Here is a 23483-nt window from a genome sequence, read left to right as displayed (position 1 = left end):
TTGTACTCAAATATTTCCATGGGCCTGGCTTTCCCTGTCTTTATAACATCCTCCATACCTACGATCCTCAGATCTCAATTATTTCTTCAATTGTGGTTTCTTTGTGTGTCCCTAATTTTGTCACTCCATTATTTCCATCCTTACGACTCATTATCAAATAGCTTCTTATATCTTCACAACTATTAAAGAAAATGGACTTTGCAAAATCTGTGAAACCAGCAGAGTTCAGAGAGTAGATTTGGTTGCAAACCTCCCAGCCTTGGTTACTGCACATTCCCTCGTCCCTTCCTCTCATTTTCCAGCTAACAGCACTTGAGAGAACAATCACCCACGCCTGTAGATTCTCACCAAAATCCATGGGGTTGGGACCCCCTAATCCAAATAAATAACATATTTGTGCAATAAATTTTAATTTATGCAGATTAACTGTTGAGTGTTTGAAGAGGACTATGTAAATTTTCAATTAAATTTGTATCTTGACAATGTTTGTATAATTTTAACTTTTAAATGTAATTATTTTGCATTTCATCTCCGGCAAATCACTGATTGCTGGTTCATTTCATTTCAGACAGGTAAAAAAATTTAGCTGGGAAACCTAGTGGATTTCAGGACCACATGGAAGCCTCAGCTGCGCTATTGTATATACCCCAGCCTTTAGGACCATGCAGAAACTTTACATGGGGTATCTATTTGCACTGGCCCTTTTCTCTCTTAATTCATTTCCCCAACTTCTCCATGGCTTGGACTCTAAGCCAAAAGACAGGTGGGGCCAGCACTCCTGTGTGCCTTTTAGACCCTCACATAATCCATATGAGCATTCTACTTGATAATGTGGTGGGGGCACAGTCGTGCAATGGTTAGCGTAACGCTATTACAGTGCCAGCAACCTGGGTTCAATTCCCGCCGCTCTCTGTAAGGAGTTTGCACGTTCTCCATGTGTCTGTGTGGGTTTCCTCCGGGTGCTCCGGTTTCCTCCCACGTTCCAAAGACGTACAGGTTAAGAGTTGTGGGCATGCTATGTTGGCGCCGGAAGAGTGGCGACACTTGTGGACTGCCCCCCCAGCGCATTCTCAGTAACGCAAAAAGATGCATTTCACTGTGTGTTTCAATGTACATGTGACTAAAAAATAAATATCTTGTTGCATTTTTTATTGTTAATGTGTGCGGTTAATAAATTACAGCCTCAGTTGGTGTTCGTGTTAAATACTGTACACTATATATTAATTGATAGCTCCAAATGCTTTATTTTTGCTTCTCTTTGTTACATTCTATTTGTGCTCATCTGCAACTGTCTAACTTTTGAATCTTTTGAGTAGACATGTTTGTTACTTATCTCAAATTCCAGGGAGCATTTGATGAAAGCCCTCAAAAAAGAAACAGTTCTGAATTTCAAGCTCAAGAATTTGAGAGAAAATTGATTGAATAGCAGGCTATACAGGAGTAGCAATATAATTGGGCAGGTCCTCACATTGACAAGTGGTGATCCTGTACTGGGTCACAATCACTGATCACGTCTACAAGTAACATAGCGAAAGCACAAGTGGCCCTGCAAGGACTACAGGTGGAATGGTTACGTTACAGAGATGGTAATAGTTTAAGTGAAAGGGCAAAACTGATAAAATAATTTCACTGTTGGCGAGTATGAGATGTATCCACATACAAAATGAAAGTGTGCACTTGCGTTACCACACCTCAGTCCTTCCAACACCATGACCTCCCAGAACGGCTCAAAGTAGCAGAGTGGAAAATCCGAAGTGGAAACGTGGCAATTGTGGAACTCAAAGAAAGAGACTAGACAGCAAGTGAGATTTATCTAATTAATAAAGCAGCTGATCTTAAGTCAACATCGAGGGGGCAAAAGTGAACCGAGTCAAACATTCACAAATGCATTCTGAAAGTGTTTGTACTTCATTTTTTTCCTTAATTACTTGCATTTATAATTAGGCTGTGAAAGCAGGTCTCTGCAGAACATTCCCAAGTTTGAATGCTTGGGTCCTAGAAAATGTCAAAGTGGATTGCAGACACCTGAGTATATTCGCAGGCTATTTTCCCTCAACCTGAATTCCTCTTCCTCTTCCAAATCAACAGTAGCCATTAATAGACCCCTGATTTCTGCTGAGGATGCAATGCCTCTCAGTAGCAGTCCAGAGGGAATGAAGATTCTACAAAAGCAATCTTCAATTGCCAAAAAGCAGCGATAGTCGGTAATAAACTGAGATGTTGCTCAAACTGTAGCAAAGAAAAACCATTTACAGATGCCTTCTAAAGGAATCATTTCTCACTTTTAAGAATTCAACTGTCAAGGGCAGAACATGGTAGTCTTGAAGAACTTTATTTGTACAGAGGAGCTGAAGGATCAGAACTGACAAAAGGTCTTCAACCTGAAACCTTGCCACTATTTCTCTTTCTGCGGATGCTGACTCATATGCAGAGTGTTTCCAGCATTTTCTGTTTTTATTTCAGATTTCTAGCATTAACAGTTTTTTGATTTTCATTTTTAAGTTCTGTACTGGTAGAATGCAAATATAAAACATAGCACACTGTGGATTGCAGCTGACAGAAATACACTCAGGTATCTGTTTTCTGCTGCATTGCTGGAGTGTAAAATTCCTTCATGTTTCCAGTTGTATTACACTGGTAATATATCTCGTTGAATGATATGTGAGCTTTCTCCATGCAGGGTCAAGCCTCTTTTCTAGATGAGCAGCACCTCCTGGTGGCTGCAGTGGTCAAGTTAGGCCTATCAAAACAAATTCTAACCAATGATTACATTCTGTCTGTGGCACATATTAAACCTTAAAACAATTCAGGTAACAAATTGAAATCAGAAGTTATATAGTTTTTTTGAGAAAAGTATTTTTCTTATTCTAATGCATTGCTTTTAAAATAGGGCAATGTACTTAAGAAATAGGAGCAGAAACAGGGCGTTTGGCCCTTTGAGCCAGCTCCTCCATTTACCAAGATCATACTGATCTTCTACCTTGTTTTCCTGCATCACTCCCATGTCCTTTGATTCCTTTAATATCCAGAAATCTATCAGTCTCTGTTTTGATTGAACCCAATGACTGAGGCCCAATAGTCCACCAAGGTAGAGGATTTCAAAGATTTGTCACCCACTGAAGAAATTTCTCCTTGCACCAAAATGGCTGAGCTCTTAGTCTGAGACTGTGACCCCCTACTTTCCCAGCTGGAGGAAAAATCCTCCCCATATCCATTCTGTTGAGATCTGTAAGAATTTGGTAAGTTTCAATGAGATTTCCATTCATTATTCTAAACTCCTCCAGAGTATTCTCTACAGACCAAGCTCAAAGTATTTCATAAATATTTTGAAATTTAGTGCTTTATTCTATTGTGGGCAACTGTGAAGTTGTTTTATTTAATGGCCGGTTACTGCTTTTGGTACCAGGATGGAGGAAGATTGTCAAGAATAGTAGAAGAACTTGCTGCTCTTTGATGAGTGTCTTGAGCCTTTTAATGGCCTCATAAAACATCAAACAGTAAATATAGGCTCCATCGCCCTTTTCCAAAGGATAGTTAAAAAGTTACCACTTGAAAAATTCAATCTGTGTAACTTATGTTTGTTGTCTGAAGTGGACATGATCTGCTCAACTCAGCAGAATTTAAGAATGTGTGAAGCATGCCTGCTGATTTTACTGTGCTTTTCTTTGGTGCTGGCTTCCATCAAGTAACAAAATTGGAAAACTCTAATTTCAGCCATAAAGCCAGGACGAATGTTGATTCTTCATGTGTTGTTTAATCAGTGCTTGGGGTTTTATTTCTCTGTAACTGTAACACCATATTCTGCATTCTGTTATGCTTTTCCCTTGTACCACCTCAATGTACTAATGTTGTGAAATGATCTGTATGGATGGCATGCAAAACAAAGTTTTTAATTGTACCTTGGTACATGTGGCAATAACAAACCAATTACCAATTATTCGAATAAGAGCAGGGTTCCCTTGTCTGAGCTGGAAGTAATTTCTATATTCTACTCTAGTCACACTTCACTTAACTGTGAAACGTTTATTTTTATGTCAAGTCACTGGGAAATTAATTCAGTCTGGCATATGAAGCTGATGCATTGTATATTATCATACATCTAACTGTTGTGACTGCACTTGTATCTTTTGATAGCATTGCATGAACAGCAGTGATGTGAGAAAGTTCAGCAAAATTCAAAATCAGCTCTGGGGCAACAGGGCATCGGGTAATATCTATTGAGCTTAAAATGCCTCAAGCAAAGGATAAGTGCAGATCATGAAAGTCTCTCCTGCTGAAAAAAGCATTAAATTTTTGAAGATTATTTTGGGTTTTGCATTACTTGAACTGAAATCATACAAGAAACTTAGACAGTGGCACCAACTTCAGGCAGTACCATTTCACTGAATGCTGTTTCATGTAAACCATCTCCTCATTATATCTGTGCTTTCATTTGACTTTTTAAAAGATCTCTTGGTTTGTTCCCCACACCCCCACCCCTGTACTCAGAGATTGTCCGGGCGATGACATATGTGATAAACCAAGGAATGGCCATGTACTGGGGTACATCCCGTTGGAGTGCCATGGAGATTATGGTATGCATCTTTTAAATACTTGGAGGTCCACAATACACATTTATAAAGATGTAAATGGTCACTTAAAATTTCAGAAAAATAGTAATTTTATATTGCATTTAATCTAGTCTGCATAAACAATGCTCAACCTCAAAGTACCGTTACAGTGTAGAATTTTTTTAAATTTCTGATTAGTGTGTGAAAACTATTTTGGAATTGCATTGTGGTTTGAGTAGTTTCTGACAAAAATTCTCCTTGTATCAAAAGGAAGTTTAGACAGCAAATTAATATTTGTTGTCTGTCATACCAATGTTATTTCAAAGCCTTGGCCTTTTCATCACACAGGAGAAATCTATTTTGTCTGTCAGGATTAACTCCTTAAATGAGCTCCCTTGCTTATCCAGAAGGCATCATTCACCTAAAATCATCAGAAAGCTGCTATCCTCTGTCACTTAATTTAGTTGGCTAGTTTGACATAAAATCAAAAAGTAGGTGTTTGCCAAATGATCTTTCTTGTTTAACAAGTCTTTCTGAGCAACACTTCCTAATTGAAATCCTGAAATGTAGAACAAAAAGATACTGTGAAGTTACACCCACGTGAAAGAGAGACATAAATTGGCAACTTGGCTGTAACCTTCCATCGTGGCTCTAATGATGGCTGATCTTATTATTTTCACTGCTGACTGACCTCGTGTATATTTCCAATATTTTCTGCTCTTTCTGGGTGTTTGATATTAAATATAGTCCAATAAATGAGGACAAGGATGAAATGAAATAAGTAATTACAGATATTTGCTTGAAGTTATTTATTTGCAAGTAAATAATGTTTTTCATCCTTCTGTTCCAACTTTTGAAATGCTGCTTTTGAAGGTTGTGCATTAACGAGGATAGCTGCTTCATCCATTACTGCCTAATATTGTTAGAGCATTTTGAATTTAAATAATGGTCTTTCTTACTGATTTTCTTTCTTTCTTCAGGAGGCCTATTCCGTGGCAAGACAATTTAATTTGATCCCCCCAGTCTGTGAACAAGCAGAATATCATATTTTTCAGAGAGAAAAGATTGAGGTCCAACTCCCTGAGCTTTATCACAAAATTGGTGAGTACTTACATTGTATTTAGTGCAGTGATGTAGCCCACACTCTGTTTACTGGTTTCAGGATGTATCCTAATTGTTGAAATGTATTTACATTACGTCTTAACACATGTCAAAATATTCACATCCAAATAATTACTGTCCATTGAAATCCATTGCTATGAGAAGTAAGATCCTACAGACAGCAATGGGACTATTGATCAGATAATCTGTTTTTAATTATGGTAATGTAGAGATGCTGGTTGGCACACTGCAATCTTTAATATCTGCCTGAAATGCTAGAATAAACTTGAGCACTGTTGAAAGATCTCTTATAAACATCAAAATGACACAGCAACTTATTTGCTCACTGCTTCACTGGAGCATTAACTCCTGTCAAATGTTCGAGCACTGCAACAGCATTTGAATCAACAACGTCCTGTCTCAGGCAAGAGTCACCAACTAAGTTAAGCTGACACGTTATCCTACTCGTTAACCTGGGTTTGAGAGCATTAATTTCCCATTCATTTTAACCTAACCCAATATTCTGAAATAATAATACTCACATATCTTTAGTTAAATCAGTGTCAGTCACATTGCACCTCTTCTACAGAAACAAGATATTAACTAATCCAAATCTGATTAAAATACATTAAACTGCACCATTGTGTATGAATGCATGTTGCAGGATGAATCCATTTTTTAAATTTTTTTGTCCAAAGAAATGTAATGCAATCAGAGGGGTAAAGAAAATTTTAAATGGTGTTTGTTCAAAGCTCAACTCATGAATCCTGAGTCGCAGGTCTAATTTTGTTGAGATTAACTCTTCTGGTTCTGTGGGATTTTTTAAAACATAACGTTATAAAGCACAGAATAACTTGAATGAAATTAACCTCGTGCAACTACTTTCCTTGTGGTGAATGACATGAATCATCTGATGACCATCAAGCTGCCTGAGCTCACCAGTTATCTCAGGGGAATGGGACCCCACGCTCTGTTCTGCAGAGAAATTGGTTCAGTGATCAAAGCTGATTTGCCCCGTCCCAGAATTACCTTGAGAGCTGGTTAAGCCCTGCCCCCGGCTATCAAACATCCCTGATTTACATAAACATTGGAAAAACTCCCAAGTATTCCAAATAACACAAAAGAGACTGAAATGTAGATGCTGAAATCTAGAACTCCAACGTGATCCCACCATAGGTCACATCTTCCCCTCTTTCCCACACCTCTCCTCGCGCTTTCTGCTCTCTGCAGGGATTCTCCAATATGATCCCACCACCAGTAACATCTTCCCCTCTTCCCACCCCCTTCCCCGGTCTGTCCTCTGCCTTCTCCATTGCTATGGTGAGGCCAAACGCAAATTAGAAGAACAACATAACAATGCCATATTCTGCTTGGGTAGCTTACATCCCAATGGTGTGAACATTGAGGTTCAGATATGCCAGACCCCCAGTGCTCTCTTCCCACACACACTCACCAGTCCACCTCAGTTTCTTCTTCCTTTGTTCACCTTTCCCCTCCCCTACTGTGGTTCCATCATCCTTCCTCTCTCTTCCACCCACCTCCCCCCCCCGCCCCGCCCCCCCACCCAAAAGATAAAAGTGGTCAAATAGAAGTATATAAAATTATGAGGCATAGAGGCATAGATAGGATAGACAGTCAGAACCTTCTTTTTCCTCAGGGTAGAAACGTCAAATACTTGAGAGCATCGCTTTCACTTTAAGGTGAGAGGGAGAAGTTTTAAAGGAGATGTAGGGGGAGCAAGTGCTTTTATTTTTACACAGAGTGGTAAGTACCTGGAATGGGCTGCCAGGGGAAACAGATACGATAGTGACATTTAAGAGGCTGTTAGATAGACACATGAATATGGGGGGATATGGATCATGTCTACGCAGAAGAAAATTAGTTTAATTTGACATTGTGTTTGGCACAGACATCGTGGGCCAAAGAGCCTGTTCCTGTGGTGTACCGTTCTGTGTTCAGTCCTGATGCAGCTCCCAACTTGAAATGTCAGCATACGCATTTTGCCTCCACAGATGCTAATTGAGTTCTTCCAGTGCTCTGTTTTTGTTGCAAATGCTATTACATTAAAAAAATTAAAAATGGCAAAAACACTAGAAAATGTTGCAATACCTTTAAATTAAATAGGACTTGCCTTTCTCCCACTAGCTGATGTTCTCCATGGTACTCAGTGGGGCAGTTGGAGAGGTCAGGTCTAAGTTTTCCAGCCTAAGTATTGGGAGATTTGCGGAGATGTCTCCGCCTGGACTCCATGAGTAGCTCAATAGCAGAGTGCAGTTATCAAGTCGGTGGCAATCAGCTGACTGGAAGTTTGGTTCTTCTGCCTTCACTTGGGAGTCTTGAATGTCCACCCAGTTATGTGGATAAAGATTGACAGCTCTGAGCAGAAATGCTGGCTTTTAAGCAGAGGATCAGGGCCACATCTCTGCACCTGTCAGAGGTTGGTGAAGGTCCCGTGTGCCCTTGCAAGGCACAGTGGGCATTTCTACCCTAAGAAAAAGATTCTGACTGTCTATCTACCCTTTAAGTTTTTTTTATTTAGTCATTGAGACGAAAAATACAAAAATGATGATAAAATCGAAGTGTAGCAGATCACTAGAGCATAAAGGAGTTGGACTGAAACATTTTCAAAAAATATTTATTAAGAACACCAGAAGAATCGACTCCTAATCAAGTAATGAGATTTAGCACATAGCTTACAACTAGGAGTTAATGATCCGAAGATATTTTTTATTAGCCAGTTTGGAATACCTTAGAGCAATGCTATTGACCTTTCATTAGGATAGAGTGTACTGATTGAGACACTAAACAAACAGTTCCTTGACGGATGGAATATAGTCAACTAACGAATTGATTTTTAGTCTTATGACCACAATTAGCAACACTTAAGGTTTGACATGGCCTGGAAGTAAGGCTCCATCCACAGGTCATCCTGAAGGCCTTCTGACAGATATTTTCAGAAAACCTTTTCACTGTTTCTGAATCTTTATGGGCAGAGACTTCCCCATAGGAAGTAGGAAGTCTTCTGAAAGGTAACAGCATCTGATAATGGGCCAGAATTTCCTGGGCAGCTTTGTGATTTTTTGTTTGCTTTTGCCTTTATGTCAATGTATGTTTATTTCAAGTGTTTTAAACTATGTTTTTATTTTTAAAAAGTCTACATTTTCTCAAATATCTCTGTCCCTAAACATTAGGAAACAATGAAAGGGCCTTCTGAAAGCATGCATCAGAAAGCTCCCACCACTGACAGACTAGATACTGCTTTTGGCTCTCTGTGCTTTGTAGAAAAGTGCTGGCAGCAATGCATTGGAGGCCAAGTGGTGGTTGTTCTGGTGCAGATGGCACTGCAAAGCATGGACTGAGATCAGTGCAATCTGGCCTATATCACTGCTGAAATGGAAGAGGAAAAAATACCCTGAAGATTGGAGCTGAGCACTATTTGCTGCACTACTTATGCCACTTTGCTGTTAGATTCATGCAAATGATTTCTCACTCTTAATTTCCCAGTGATTTTCATGACACTGCTGTATTTGTACATTAATTGCCCAATACATTTATCATGAAGTACTTTACATCATTATTCACCAAGGAGAAAAACATGGAGGACAGCAAGATCAGGGAGGGGTATGCTGATATTCTAGGGCATGTTATTCAAGGAGGAGGAGGAGGTGTTGAGGCTCTTGAAGAACATTAAGATGGTTAAGTCCCCAGAGCCTGATGGGATCTATTCCAGGTTATTGAGAGAGGAAAGAGAGATAATTGCTGGGACCTTAGATCTTTATTTCCTCTTTAGTCACAGGCAAAGTCCTGGAGGACTGGAGAACAGCAAATGTTATTTCTCTGTTTAAGAAGGGCAGTAGAACCAAACCAGGAAATTATTGGCCAGAGAACCTTATTGCAGTGGTAGCAAAATTATTGGAGAAGATTTTTAGGAATAGGATCAACTCGCACCTAGTAAAGCATAGACTTATTAGGATAATCAGCATGGCTTTGTGTGGGGGAAGATCATGTCTTACAAACGACTGAGATTTTTGAGGAGGTGACCAAGGTGATGATGTGAGTTTCAAAGTATTTTTTTTCCAAGTACAACTTATATTTGGCATTATTCCTTTTAAGTAGGGCTTCATTTAGCTGTCAGTATTTCTCGTGTTTATTCTCTGTTTACCTAGCGTTCGTGAGATCTTCTGTAGGAAAGGAAACTGAATCACAATGGTTATAAAAACAATTTTAATTTTTATGTCAATAACTTGAGTTCTGGTAATGGAGTAATGTGAGTATGTTTTAGTAGAGCTGGTTCTACCAATCCAATGGAATTTGCTTTTGTACAAGTCAAACTTTGGTTGACTTTGGAAGTAGATTGTGAACTATAGTTTGAAGCACCTTTAGTTTTAATTTCTGGTTACAATAGTAGGCAGTGAGTTCAAGACTCAGCAAGTTACGTTGCAGCTTTATAAAACTCCAGTTAGGCCGCATCTGAAGTTTTGCATTCAATTTTGGTTGCCCCATTATACAAAGGATGTGGAGGCTTTGGAGAGGGATATTGCCTGGATTAAAGGGCATGTGCTATAAAGAGAGGTTGGACAAACTTGGGTTGCTTTCTCTGGAGTGGGGGAGGCTGAGTGGAGGAAGCTGAGTGGAGACCTGATGGGAGTTTTTTTTTATAATCAAAATAAACTTTATTCATAATAAAAGACAAACTATATACAATTATAAAACAGTGCAAGCCTTTACATTCTTGTACAGATCATTCATTAGTGTTACCTTTTTATATAAAAAACAGCACCGATGCCACATGTGTGGCTCCCTGGGGGCTACCCAGTCCCGTATTACAATATTTAGGGGCTTTCTCGCCTGACCCCGCCCCTCTCTCTCCAGTGGCAGAAGAACCCTAAACTGTAGTCCTTCCCCACTGAGCCTTTGTGTTGGCTGTACCCAGCTTCAGTGCGTCTCTCAGCACGTACTCCTGCAGCGTGGAATGTGCCATTCGGCAGCATTCCCCTACAGACATCTCGCAGTGCTGGAAGACCAACAAGTTTCAGGCCGACCAAAGGGTGTCTTTCACCGAGTTGATGACCTTCCAGCAACAGTTGATGTCCGTCTCTGTGTGTGTCCCCAGGAACAGCCCGTGGATCAGAGAATCCTCTGTTACGCAGCTGCTGGGGATGAACCGTGACAAGGACCCTTGCATCTTTCACCATACCCTCCTCGCAAACCCACAGCCCGCAAAGAGGTGGGCGACTGTCTCGTCCCCAGTGCAGTCCTCCTGGGGGCAGCGCGTGCTGGGAGTGAGGTTCTGACCATACAGGAAGTATCTAACTGGGAGGGCCCCTCTCACCGCCAGCCAAACGAGGTCTTGGTGCTTGTTGGTGGGTTCTGGCGATGAGGCATTCTGCCAGATGGTCTGACAGTCTGCTCAGGGAAACACCCCACCGTGTCCATTGAGTCCTTCTCCTGCAGTGTCTGCAGGATGTTCGAGACCCGATGGGAGTTTATATAATCGTGAGAGGCATAGATTGACAGCCGATATCTTTTTCCCAGGATCAAAATCTCCAATACTAGAGGGCATGCATTTATGGTGAGTGGGGCAAATTCAAAGGAGATGTGTGAGGCAAGTATTTTTTACAAAGAGAGTGGCGGTTGCCTGGAATACACTGCCAGGAATGGTAGTGGAGGCAGATACGATAGAAATGTTTAAGAGGCTCTTAGACAGGCACATGAATATGCAGACAATGGAGGCATATGCCTTGTATTGCAGGCAGAAGGGACTAGTTTAATTAGGTATCATTAGTTTGGCACATCGTGGGCCGAAGGGCCGCTTCCAGTGGTGTTCTATGTTCTGAGATGATGAGGGTAGGGCAATTGATGTTGTGTAGATAGACTTTTGTAAAGCACTTGACAAAATCCCTCATGGCAGGCTGATCCAGAAGTTTAAGGCACAAGGGATCCATGGAAACTTGGTAGATTGGATTCAAAATTATCTTTGCCCTTAGAAGAGGGTTGTAGTGGAGGGGTATTATTCTGACTGGAGGTCAGTGACCAGTGGTGTTCCACAAGGATCAGAGCTGGGACTTATTATTTGTGATATGTATGTATGTAAATGATTTGGATGAAAATGTAGAGTTGATTAGTTAGTTTGCAGATGACACAAAAATTGGTGCAGTTGTGGAGAGTGAGGAAGGTTGCAAAGGATTCGGCAGGGTATGGACTAGTTGAAAAATGGGTAGAGAAATGGCAAATGGAGTTTAATCCAGACAATAGTGAGGTGTGGCAGTTTGGGAAGTCAAGTGCAGAGGGAAGTATATAGTAAATGGCAGGACCCTAAGCATTGATGCACAGAGGGATCTTGGGGTGCAAGTCCAATGCTCCCTGAAAGTGACAACAGAAGTAGATAAGGTGGTAAAGAAGGTATACAGCATACTTGCCTTCATCAGTCAATGTGTTGAGTATAACAGTCAGAAAGTCATGTTGTAGCTGTATAAAAATTTGGTTAGGTTACATTTGGTGTTGTGTGCAGTTCTGGTTGCCACACTACATGAAGAATGTGGAGGCTTTGGAGAGGGTGCAGAAGAGATTCACCAGGATGTTGCCTGGATTAGAGTGTACTAGCTATAAGTAGAGGTTGGACAAAGTTGGATTGTTTTCTCTGAAATGTCAGAGGCTGAGGGGTGACCAGATAGTATATAAAATGAGGCATGGACAGGGTAGATAGTTGGTCTGTCTTTTTCCCAGGGTGGAAACGTCAACTACTAGAGGCCATAGGTTTAATCTGTGAGGGGGAAAATTTAAAGGAGATTTACACAGCAGCTTTTTTTTACACAGAGAATGGAAAGTGCCTGGAACATGCTGCCAGGATAAGTGCTGGAAGCTGATAAGATAGCAATATTTAAGAGGCATTTTAAACAGGCAGGGAATGGAGGGATAGAGACCATGTGCAGGCAGATCTGATTAGTTTGGATTGACATCATGGTCAGCACAGACGTGATGTGCCAAGGGGCCTGTTCCTGTGTTGTAATGTTCTAAGTTCAGTAAATAACAACAACTGCCCTTATAACAAAAATCGTTGTTGCTGGTGACTCTCTATCAACCTCTATTGTCCAGAAAGTAAACTGAAGTGTAGAATGTCATTCCTCGAGGTGTTGTTGGAGATGTTAAAACTTTTAAAACATGTTTCTTCTTTTCCAATCTCTTTTTTCTCTTTTTTTTTCTGTACCAAATTTGATGTAGAATTTACCCACTCTATTTTGCCTCCTCAGTCCATCCCCTTTTTATTTTTCATTTGATTTTTTTTGAACAGAATTGCTTCATTTTATTTTTTTTGAATCATGCATGTTGGATGAATTCATTTGTTTAGACGTAAAACACACAAGAAAAATTCAGTACCCTGGTTGATCTCTTCTACAAAGCACTGAATTCCAAACTTGATAGTTAAGGGTTTGAATCATGTAATTTTTGTTGTCTTACTTAACAATGAGCCTTGCACTTTTTAAGAATGGAGTAACAGAATTCTCACTTTCAGCAAACTAGCAATGGATGTATGGCTATGGGCTTTGACAATTTGTGTCTTCCTGTACATATAAGAATACCTTTATTATAATAAGCATTCCGGTTTTAATTAGTCTTTTTTTGGTTCCTCAATGATAACACTTAACAGTCTCAGTGTATCTGAGAGCACTGTAGCCACTCCATAAAAGATCCACAATCTCAATATTGCCATTGAACTGTGTTGATGAGTGCCTGTTAATTTTTATTTGTTATCTTTCTGCAGGAGTTGGGGCAATGACTTGGTCTCCACTTGCCTGTGGAATCATTAGTGGGAAGTATGATATTGGAGTACCCGATAGTTCACGGGCTTCTTTAAAGGTAAAACAAATAATGAATAAACCGCTTGGATTTTTTTTAGTGAAACAGGTCATGGCTTTATCTTGCTTTGCTAGAAGCAAGGTTATGGCATGCCCATCGAGTCAGTACCAACTCTGCAAGAGCAATCCAGCTGGTCCCCATAGCCCTGCAATATTTTCCTTTGAAGTATATATCCAGCTTCCTTTTGAAGGCAATGATTGAACCTGCCTCTGATACCCAGTCTGGCAGTGCATTCCACATCCTGATGTCAGTTTTGATTCTTTCTGTCTTCTCAAAAACCATTACATTTTTCCTAAAGTGTGGTTTCTAAAAACAGACACGGTAATCTATTGCGGGACTAATTACTTTTTAGCTCTATTTCAATGCTTCGTTGCAGTTTCATAAAGTTATATATTTAAGTAGCAATATTTTACCACCTTAGAAAAAGATGATGTACTGTCACTTTATAGCTTGCATTTTGTAGTCACCGGTGATGTGATTTGCACTTGTTGCTGCTGTTGGGGAAAAAAAAGCTACTAACAAAGATCTGGCAATCTCTGTAACATGGTCATTTCCCTTTCCTCTAGTCAGGCATTTTCTGCAAGGGATCTGTGGCTTCAAATATGCAATGTCATTAAAAAAAAATTGCTGAACCGATCATGTGGAAGAATTCTCAGAAGAAATCAGGACATTATCTTTTTTATTACTAACTTAAACAATTGGCACAGAGAAAAATAAAGTGTGAGATATATGTTTGAGATTAGAATAAATGCTACAATGTACATTTTAGAAAAGTGAAAAAATATTTTGAGAAAATGAACAATTATTTTGATATTAGTTTAGGGCCAGGATGGTTGTTAAACAGTAATTTTGGCTCAGTATTCTTAAAAACTCAGCAAAGCGTTACTTTTCCTGGATTATTTTCAACTCTGAGAATAATTCATCAGTACCCGATGCTCATAAATTCACTGAATTCTATGGCGTAAACTGGAGAAGGCTGCAAAACAGTGCATCTGTGGAGGAGCAGGAGATCACTGATAGCAGCATGTGAACTTCCACATTTAAGCATACATGTGCACACCAGAGAAATTGCTGCCAGATTTCCTGCATGGAACAAGGGCCTCACTGTTACTTTTCATTGGAAATTTCTGCCCAAATATGTAGGAAGTTTTCAGGTGATTAAAGTTAACAAAATTATGCTGTTGTGACATGTACAGATTTGTGGAAGCAGTAGCAAATCTGTTCTTTTTAAACTTTGCTCAGATGTGTTGATGGTTAATACTTCATCCTGAATCACTCGAACTATGCAGTTATCTGCAATAGTGAATGCATAGTATGCATTAAAACTCCAACAATTTGCTATCCAATTGCTCAAATCCCGATGGTTTGGCATTTGGCTCTCTGAGCCCTGGTTCACACTCTCCCTTCAAACACACCAGGTTCACTGGAAAATTTTGTATGTTACCTCGTAACATACTTTTTAAGAAGGAAATTAAGTGTGTTGGAGTTTTAATTGGAATAACATCCAATAGTTGGAAAATCTGCCTGCCTGACACCACCAAAGTCCTAAGTATACTGGATTAACAGAGTTTTACTGTCGATATTTACCTCTCTACCCCTACTATGCATTCCAGACCATAATCATTCACTGTATACAAGTTCCTCATGTCACTTCTTACTTCTTTTGCCAATCACCTTCATTGTGTCCCTGAGTTCTTAATCACTTTACCAATGGAAACAGTTTCTGTCAATCTACTCTGTCTATATATTCATAATTTTAACTATTACTATCAGATCTTGCAAGCTCAGTTCAAAAGAGAACAATCCAGTTTCTCTTATCTATCCACATAAATAAAGTCCTTCATTCTCGAAATCATTTTGGTAAATCTTTCACATTCTCTTAAAGCCTTTGCATCCTTTCCAAAGTGTGGTGCCCAGAAATGGATACTGTACTCCAGTAGTGGCCAAATCATTGTTTTATAAAGGTTCATCCTGACTTTTTTTTTGGTTTTGTACTCAGTGCCTGTTTATAAAGCTCAGGATCTTGGATTTTTTTTTGTATTCATTTCTCCATTTGTCCTGCCACTTTCAATGCCCATACACACAAATACCTGTTTTTGTACTCCTTTTAGAATTGTCCTCTAGTTTAAATTGCTTCCTCTTATTCTTCCTCCCAAAATATATTTTCAGTATTACATTGCATCCACCACTTGTCCATCCATTCCACCAGCCTCTCGCTATATCCTTTAAGTCTGTTCCTTTCCTTCATGTGGTTCATTATGCAAATTTGGAAATTGCTTCCTGCATATTCAACTCCAAAATCATTAATAATAGTAAGAAAACATCTCTGGGGGACTCTACACTCCCCTCCGGTTCAAAAAACAATTACTACTGTTTCCTGTTACTTAACCAATTTTATATCCCTGCTACTGCAGTCCCTTTTATTCCATGGGTTTCAATCTACAAGCAGTAGTTTGTAAGCATCCACAAAACTTTAAAAAAAATCCATTTTCTACTGTCATTGGGTATTCATTCTAAAGCACATTGCTATCCGAAACTTTTGACATCTAATGGATGTTAAAATACTTAATTCCAAGTGCCTTTTGGAAGTCCATATGTACCGAATGAATGGCATTTTCCTTTAGCCCTATGCCACTTAATAAAAAAATATTTCATCATGTTAGTTAAAAAATGCTTTTGTAGCGGTTGCTACCGCGGAATAAAACAAGACTCTACTCAGAGGATTGCCAAACAGAACTGGTTTATTTTCCTGCCTTGCGGGGGCCCTTTAAGGGAGAATGTTCCCGCCCAAAAACAACCGGTAATGACGTAAGTCCTACATCATCAGGACTTTCCCGCGCGCGGGTTCTCCCCGTCGCTCGGAAAGACTAGGGCCGCCGCCATCTTGGGCCTCGTCGCTCCGACGCCGCGCGACCCGACTGCCGAGCCGGTTCGCCCGACTAGACGGTGAGTCGCCACACTTTGCCTTAACAAATCCATGATGACTTTCTCTAATCAATCCATTCTTGTCCAAGTGAAGTCCCTTAATGTTTCTGAAACTTTCTCCCCCACTGAGGCTTGTAGTAACTGGATTTATTTTTGTTGAACAAGGGTTATTGTGTGCTTTTAAATTCCCTCTTATGTTTGTGGTAGTCTTTTTTCTTGGTCAAACTCAGACTCCTGCAAGCATTAGTTATACCTCTGTTCAACTAATGATACTGTAAAATCTGATAGTTTTGAAAACCACTGCTGTCTATAATGTTCACCATGACACTCTTACGCCATGAGATGTGATGTCATATACCAGGTTGATATGATGTACTAAATACACAAAGATATGACATAATTAAACAAGATTGATGTCGTTGCTTGGATGTGAAAAAAAATGATAGACTGTATAGAATGCATTGTTCAATTTTGGCAAGAGTTTAAAATCAGTATTTTGTAAAAATCTACAAAAGCTTAAAATGTACTACTTTCTACATTTCTTGGGTATTAATTCTATAGGACATTGCCATCTGAAACTTGGCATCTCACAGATATCAAAATACAATGAAGTATAGATACTTAGGCATTTACTGTACTTCCAAAGTAATTTATAAAGATATTGATTTTATTGTTTAAATAAGCACTTGAATTTGTGTTGTCACATTCTGATGAGGTATGAGTGTGCAGCCACTTTGGCATTGAAGTAAATTATAAACTACTTAAGAATGTTGAATGTAATAACAGATCTTCCTGTTTGTAGTGTTACCAGTGGTTGAAGGACAAAATTATCAGTGAGGAAGGAAGGAGACAGCAGGCTAAACTGAAGGACCTCACTCCGATTGTGGAGCGACTGAGCTGCACACTGCCCCAGTTAGCAATAGGTGAGAACAGTTTTGAGGTATCCAGAAATAATGCGCTTCTGGAATTTTATTGTTTGATACCACTTTGAATTTTAAAAAGAAGTAAATTTTGACCAGCAGACTTAAGTGAAATCTCTACTAACTTGTTCAACTCCAGAAACTGAGATCCAAGAATTGAATCCTAGTCTTGGTGTAGCCATTATTAATCACACTGGAATGGACCTTCTGTTAGCCTAATTTTGGTCAACTCTGATCATTTTGGGGATTGGGTGTCAGGGTTTTAATTCGAAATTGGTACAGATTGTTTCACTTCTCTTAAAACCCCTTCTCACCAAATCTGGCTGCCAACTTAACAGTTTGGATAACTCCCTTCACTCTGTTCTGAGACTAGGATTGGGGTTGATTGGCCTCTTTATGCCTTGAGGGAAGCTGGCACATAAGAATTCACATTTGGGAAACATAGAATTGCCCCAGTACCAGCAGTAACATGGAACAGAGTGGTGCCTGATAAGCTAGCAGCTGGTCTTGGGTAAAAGTTCACATTGAAGAGGAAGCAAATTGATGGCAATGAAGGGAGGAGGTGAATGGCAGTGGATGACAATAGATGCTAAATGGATGGGAACAGTGAGAAAGGAAAGAGGTCAGATAATTGGGAAAGAAATAGAAAAGCCCTTTAAATAAGGGAACAGATTAGCCAGCATTGAGAAAGAAGTGGTGAACAAAATGTCAGTTTAAACTGCATTGGCCTGGAAATGAATTACTGAGGATAGGAATGCAGGAAAACATCTCTGTGAAAGTGTAGTCAGTCTCTGGGGTAGTGGGGTAGATTGAATGTGGGAAAATCCAAATGTCAGTAGGCTTTCCTTATAAATATCAATTGAAATAGTACACATACCTTGAATCAAATTGCATCACTTTCAATATACAAAAACTTTTTAGGGCGACTTCAGGGATTTTGTACATTCAAATTTTAAATTTCCTTTTTATGTTTCAATGTAGATATGGTATTCCTGCACCCACCCTCCCACCCCCAGTACAAGGTGAAATAATGCTGTGTGTATCTATCAATTAAGATACAGAGCAGGTATAGCTACTAGCCATTCATAAACTGGCATTTTTGTAGACTGTAGCAACTTTTTTTTCCCCCCCAGAAGTTGTTCATACACCTTATACTAGTTTTTTAGGTTGCTCTTTAAGCAGCCTATTGGGAGCACTACCATGCTAATCTGCCTCCAGAGTGGCCAGAGAAGCAAGAGGCCTACTTATATTTCAGTATACCTTGATTCAAACACCTACTGTCAGCAATTAAAATGGAAGTGCTGGAAACATTCAGGAGATCAGGAAACATTGTGTAAAGAGAAACAGAAAGATTCAAATATCAGGCTCTCCATTTGAAGACTACACATATACTTTGAATCAGAGTTATTGTTTCAATTTGCAGACCCTATTCAGAACTTCTCACAGAAATGTTGTATTCTATTAGAAACATAGAAACACCACAGCACAATTCAGGCCCTTTGGCCCACAAAACTCTGCCAAACATGTCCCGACCCTAGAAATTACTAGGTTTACCCATAGCCCTCTATTTTATTCAGATCCATGTACCTATCTAACAGTCTCATGAAAGACCCTATCGTATCCGCCTCCACCACCGTTTCTGGCAGCCCATTCCACGCACCCGTCACTCTGAGTAAAAAATTTACCCCTGACATCTCCTCTATATCTACTCCCCAGCACCTTAAACCTATGTCCTCTTGTGGCCACCATCTCAGCCCTGGGGAAAAGCCTCTATCTACCCGATCAATACCTCTCGTCATCTTATACACCTCTATCAGGTCCCCCCTCATCCTCCGTCTCTCCAAGGAGAAAAGGCAGAGTTCCCTCAGCCTGCTTTCATAAGGCATGCTCCGCATTCCAGGCAGCATCCTTATAAATCTCCTCTGTACCCTCTCTTTGGCTTCCACATCTTTCCTGTAGGGAGGTGACCAGAACTGAGCACAATACTCTAAGTGGGGTCTGACCAGGGACCTATATAGCTGCAACAATACCTCTCAGCTCCTAAATTCAATTCCCTGATTGATGAAGGACAATACACCATGCGCCTTCTTAACCCTAGAGTCAACCTGCACAGCCGCTTTGAGCGTCCTATGGACTCGGACCCCAAGACCCTCTGATCCTCCACACTGCCAAGGGTCCTACCATTAAGACTATATTCCGGCAACATATTTGACCTACCAAAATGAACCACTTCACACTTACCTGGGTTGAACTGCATCTGCCACTTCTCAGCCCAACTTTGCATCCTATCTATGTCCCTCTGTAACCTCTGACAGCCCTCCAAATTATCCACAACACCCCCAACCTTCATGTCATCCGCAAACTTACGAACCCACCCCTCCACTTCCTCATCCAGGTCGTTTATAAAAATCATAAAGATTAAGGGTCCCAGTACAGACCCGAGGTACACCACTGGTCACCGACCTCCAGTCAGAATACGACCCTTCAACAACTACTCTTTGCCTTCTGTGGGCCAGCCAGTTCTGGATCCATACTGCAATGTCCCCTTGGATCCCATGTCTCCTCACCTTCTCCATAAGTCTCGCATGGGGTACCTTATCAAATGCCTTGCTGAAATCTATATACACTACATCTACTACTCTCCCTTCATCAATGTGCTTAGTCACATCCTCAAAAAATTCAATCAGGCTCGTAAGGCAGGACCTGCCCTTAACAAAACCATGCTGACTATTCCTAATCATATTATATCTCTCCAAATGTTCATAAATCCTGCCTCTCAGGATCTTCTCCATCAGCTTACCAACCACTGAGGTAAGACTCACCAGTCTATAATTCCCTGGGCTAACCCTACTCCCCTTCTTGAATAAGGGAACAACATCCGCAACCCTCCAACCGCTCCCGTTTCCATCGACGACACAAAGATCATCGTCAGAGGCTCCGCAATCTCCTCCCTCACCTCCCACAGCAACCTGGGGTACATCCCATCTGGTCCCGGCGACTTATCTAACTTGATGCTTTCCAAAAGTTTCAGCACCACCTCTTTTCTAATATCTACATGCTCAAACTTTTCAGGCTGTTGCATGACCCCACTACAATCCCCTAGATCCTTTTCCATAGTGAATACTGACGTAAAGTATTCATTAATTACCTCCGCTATTTCTTCCGGATCCATACACACTTTCCCACTGCTGCACTTGATAGGCCCTATCCCTTCGCATTTCATCCTCTTACTCTTCACATACTTGTCGAATGCCTTGGGGTTTTCCTTAATCCTGCCCGCCAAGGCCATCTCATGTCCCCTTCTGGATCTCCTAATCTCTTTAAGTTCCTTCCTTTTAGCCTTGTACTCTTCCAGATCTCTAACATTACCTAGCTCTCTGTACCTTTTGTAAGCTTTTCTTTATCTTTTGACTAGATTTATTGTAGCCTTCGTACACCACGGTTCCTGTATCCTCTCGTGACTCCTGTGTCTCATCGGAACATGTCTATGCAGAACTCCACACAAATACCCGCTGAATATTTGCCACATATCTTCCGTACTTTTCCCAGAGAACATCTGTTCCCAATTTAATCTTCCAATTTCCTGCCTGAGAGCCTCATAATTCCCTTTACTCCAAGTAAACACCTTTCTAGCCTGTCTGTTCCCATCTCTCTCCAGTGCTAATGTTATGATCACTATCACCAAAATGTTCACCCACTGAGAGATCTGACACCTGACCAGGTTCATTTCCCAATATCAAATCAAGCACAGCCTCTCCTCTTGTAGGTCTATCTACATACTGTCAAGAACCCTTCCTGAACACACCGAACAAACTCCACCCCATCTAAACCCCTCACTGTCCGGAGATCCCAGTCAATGTTTGGGAAGTTAAAATCCCCCATCATAACAACTCTGTTATTCTCACACCTTTCTAGGATCTGCTTCCCTATCTGCTCCTCAGTAACCCTGTCACTATTGGGCAGCCTATAAAAAACACCCAGTAAAGTTATCGACCCCTTCCTGTTCCTAACCTCCATCCACAGAGACTCCGTCGATAATCCCTCCACAACGTCCACCTTTTCCGCAGCCGTGACAATATCTCTGATCAACAGTGCCACTCCCCCACCTCTTTTGCCTCCCTCCCTGCCCTTCCTGAAACATCTAAAACCCAGCACTTGAATCAACCATTCCAGCCCCGGAGTCATCCAAGTCTCCGTAATGGCCACCACATCATAGCTCCAAGTATTGATCCAAGCTCTAAACTCATCCGCCTTGTTCACAATACTCCTTGTGTTAAAATAGACACAGCTCAAGCCTGTCTGAACACTTCCCTTCTCTATCACCTGCCTATGGTACTTACTCCTAGCTTCCTCTATTTAAGAGCCAAACACCTCTTCCCCAGTCTCTCCAGTATGGATCCCACCCCCTAACAATTCTAGTTTAAACTCTCCCCCGTAGCCTTAGCAAACCTCCCCGCCAGTATGTTGGTCCCCCTGGGATTCAAGTGCAACCCATCCTCTTTGAACAGGTCATACCTGCCCCAATGATCCAGAAAACTGAATCCCTGCTCCTTACTCCAATCCCTCGACCACGCATTTAACCTCCTCCTCATTTCTGTTCCTATACCCACTGTCGCTTAGCACAGGCAGTAATCCAGAAATTACTACCTTTGAGATCCTGCTTCTCAACTTCCTTCCTAATTCTCTATAGTCTCTTTTCAGGACCTCATTCCTTTCCCTACTTATGTCATTGGTACCAATATGTACCACGACCTCTGGCTGTTCTCCCTCTTTCAGGATATCTTGGACGCGATCTTAAACATCCCGGACCCTGGCACATGGGAGGCAAACTACCTTCCAAGTTTCTTTCCTGTGTCCACAGAATTGCTTGTCTGCCCACCTAACTATAGAGTCCCCGATCACTAGTGCCCTCCTCACTCCTTCCCTACCCATCCGAGCCACAGGGCCGGGCTCTGTGTCAGAGACACTGCCACTGTTACTTCTCCCAGGTAGGCTGTCTCCCCCAGGAGTACTTATTGTCAAGGGGTACAGCCACAGGGGTACTCTAGTACCTGACTCTTCCCCTCCCCCCTCCTGACTGTGACCCAATTGCCTGATTCCGATGGTCCCAGTGTGACCACCTGCCTTATAACTCCTCTCTATCACCTCCTCACTCTCCCTGACCAGACAAAGGTCATCGAGGTGCATCTCCAGTTCCCTAACACGGTCCCTCAGGAGCTGCAGCTCGACACACTGGGCGCAGGCAGGGAGACTCCGGGAACTCCCACATCTGACACTGAGTACAGGAAACCGCACTCACTCCTTCCTTAACTCAAGTCACCTACCTTTCCTCGCCCCTTTATGCCGAAGCCCTTTGAGCCAAAGCCCAGAACACTCTGCTCCCTCTCACTTGTGGCACTTCTTGTCTACTTTCAGCTTGGTGTCTGCGCACAGAAGGTGTCAGTTCAGTACTCCTCGGAGCCTCCAATGCAGAACAGCTTACAGAAAACCTAGGTGCCATACAGGCAAGTAATTATTAAAAACATCAACTAATTGATTCATCGTTAATATCAGGTTTCTATCAATAGAATTTATCACATTCACAAAACAAAAACTGCAGGAGGGAAAAGTAATCATGTATTAGTGCACCCCCTTTAGAAACTGAACTACTGGAAAAGCTTCCTTAAGATTAACAATACAGATTTCTGCACTGACCACGTGGGAATAAACTGTTTTATTAAAAGCTTTCTATGAAATAGAATGCTCTTCTGTTACATATTGCCATCTCATTGCTAAACATCAGTTCAGTAAAGCTCCAATTGTTATTATTAATTATAAATAATTCAGATTGGGGTAACATAACACACTCAGAGTCCCTGTGTCATATTTGACTACTACTCATTCATCAACCATGCAAATATAGCCTGCAGCAATTAGAAGGCAGATAATGTAACTGCAGTGGCAAAATGTGGAAAAGTATCACCTGTTAATTTTTTTTTAGAACAGTAATTATGTCTATGAGAGAGCTTTAAAGTTGTCCCTAGACATCTGGAGTCAACACAATGGCCAACTGGCCACCTCCTGTACTGTAACTATTCTATGACTCAAGCATCTAGTGGTTCTGGACACAGTTATTTTTCCCTACTACAAG

The 23483-nt window shown here is 40.9% G+C and overlaps 1 protein-coding gene across 1 annotated transcript in view; it reads left to right on the top strand.

Annotated features, from left to right (window-relative positions):
• kcnab1a (potassium voltage-gated channel subfamily A regulatory beta subunit 1a) overlaps positions 1-23483 on the top strand; it is a 177829-nt gene that overhangs the window by 151390 nt on the left and 2956 nt on the right. The window contains exons 9-13 of the mRNA XM_052018558.1: positions 4489-4574; positions 5531-5651; positions 13414-13508; positions 17236-17356; positions 22769-22857. Of these exons, the coding sequence (XP_051874518.1) occupies positions 4489-4574; positions 5531-5651; positions 13414-13508; positions 17236-17356; positions 22769-22857 (512 nt within the window). The remainder of the gene's footprint in view (positions 1-4488; positions 4575-5530; positions 5652-13413; positions 13509-17235; positions 17357-22768; positions 22858-23483) is intronic.

The sequence above is a fragment of the Pristis pectinata genome, chromosome 6 (assembly GCF_009764475.1).
Source record: "Pristis pectinata isolate sPriPec2 chromosome 6, sPriPec2.1.pri, whole genome shotgun sequence".
Lineage (NCBI taxonomy): Eukaryota > Metazoa > Chordata > Chondrichthyes > Rhinopristiformes > Pristidae > Pristis > Pristis pectinata.
This window is presented reverse-complemented; position numbering and strand designations above follow the sequence as displayed.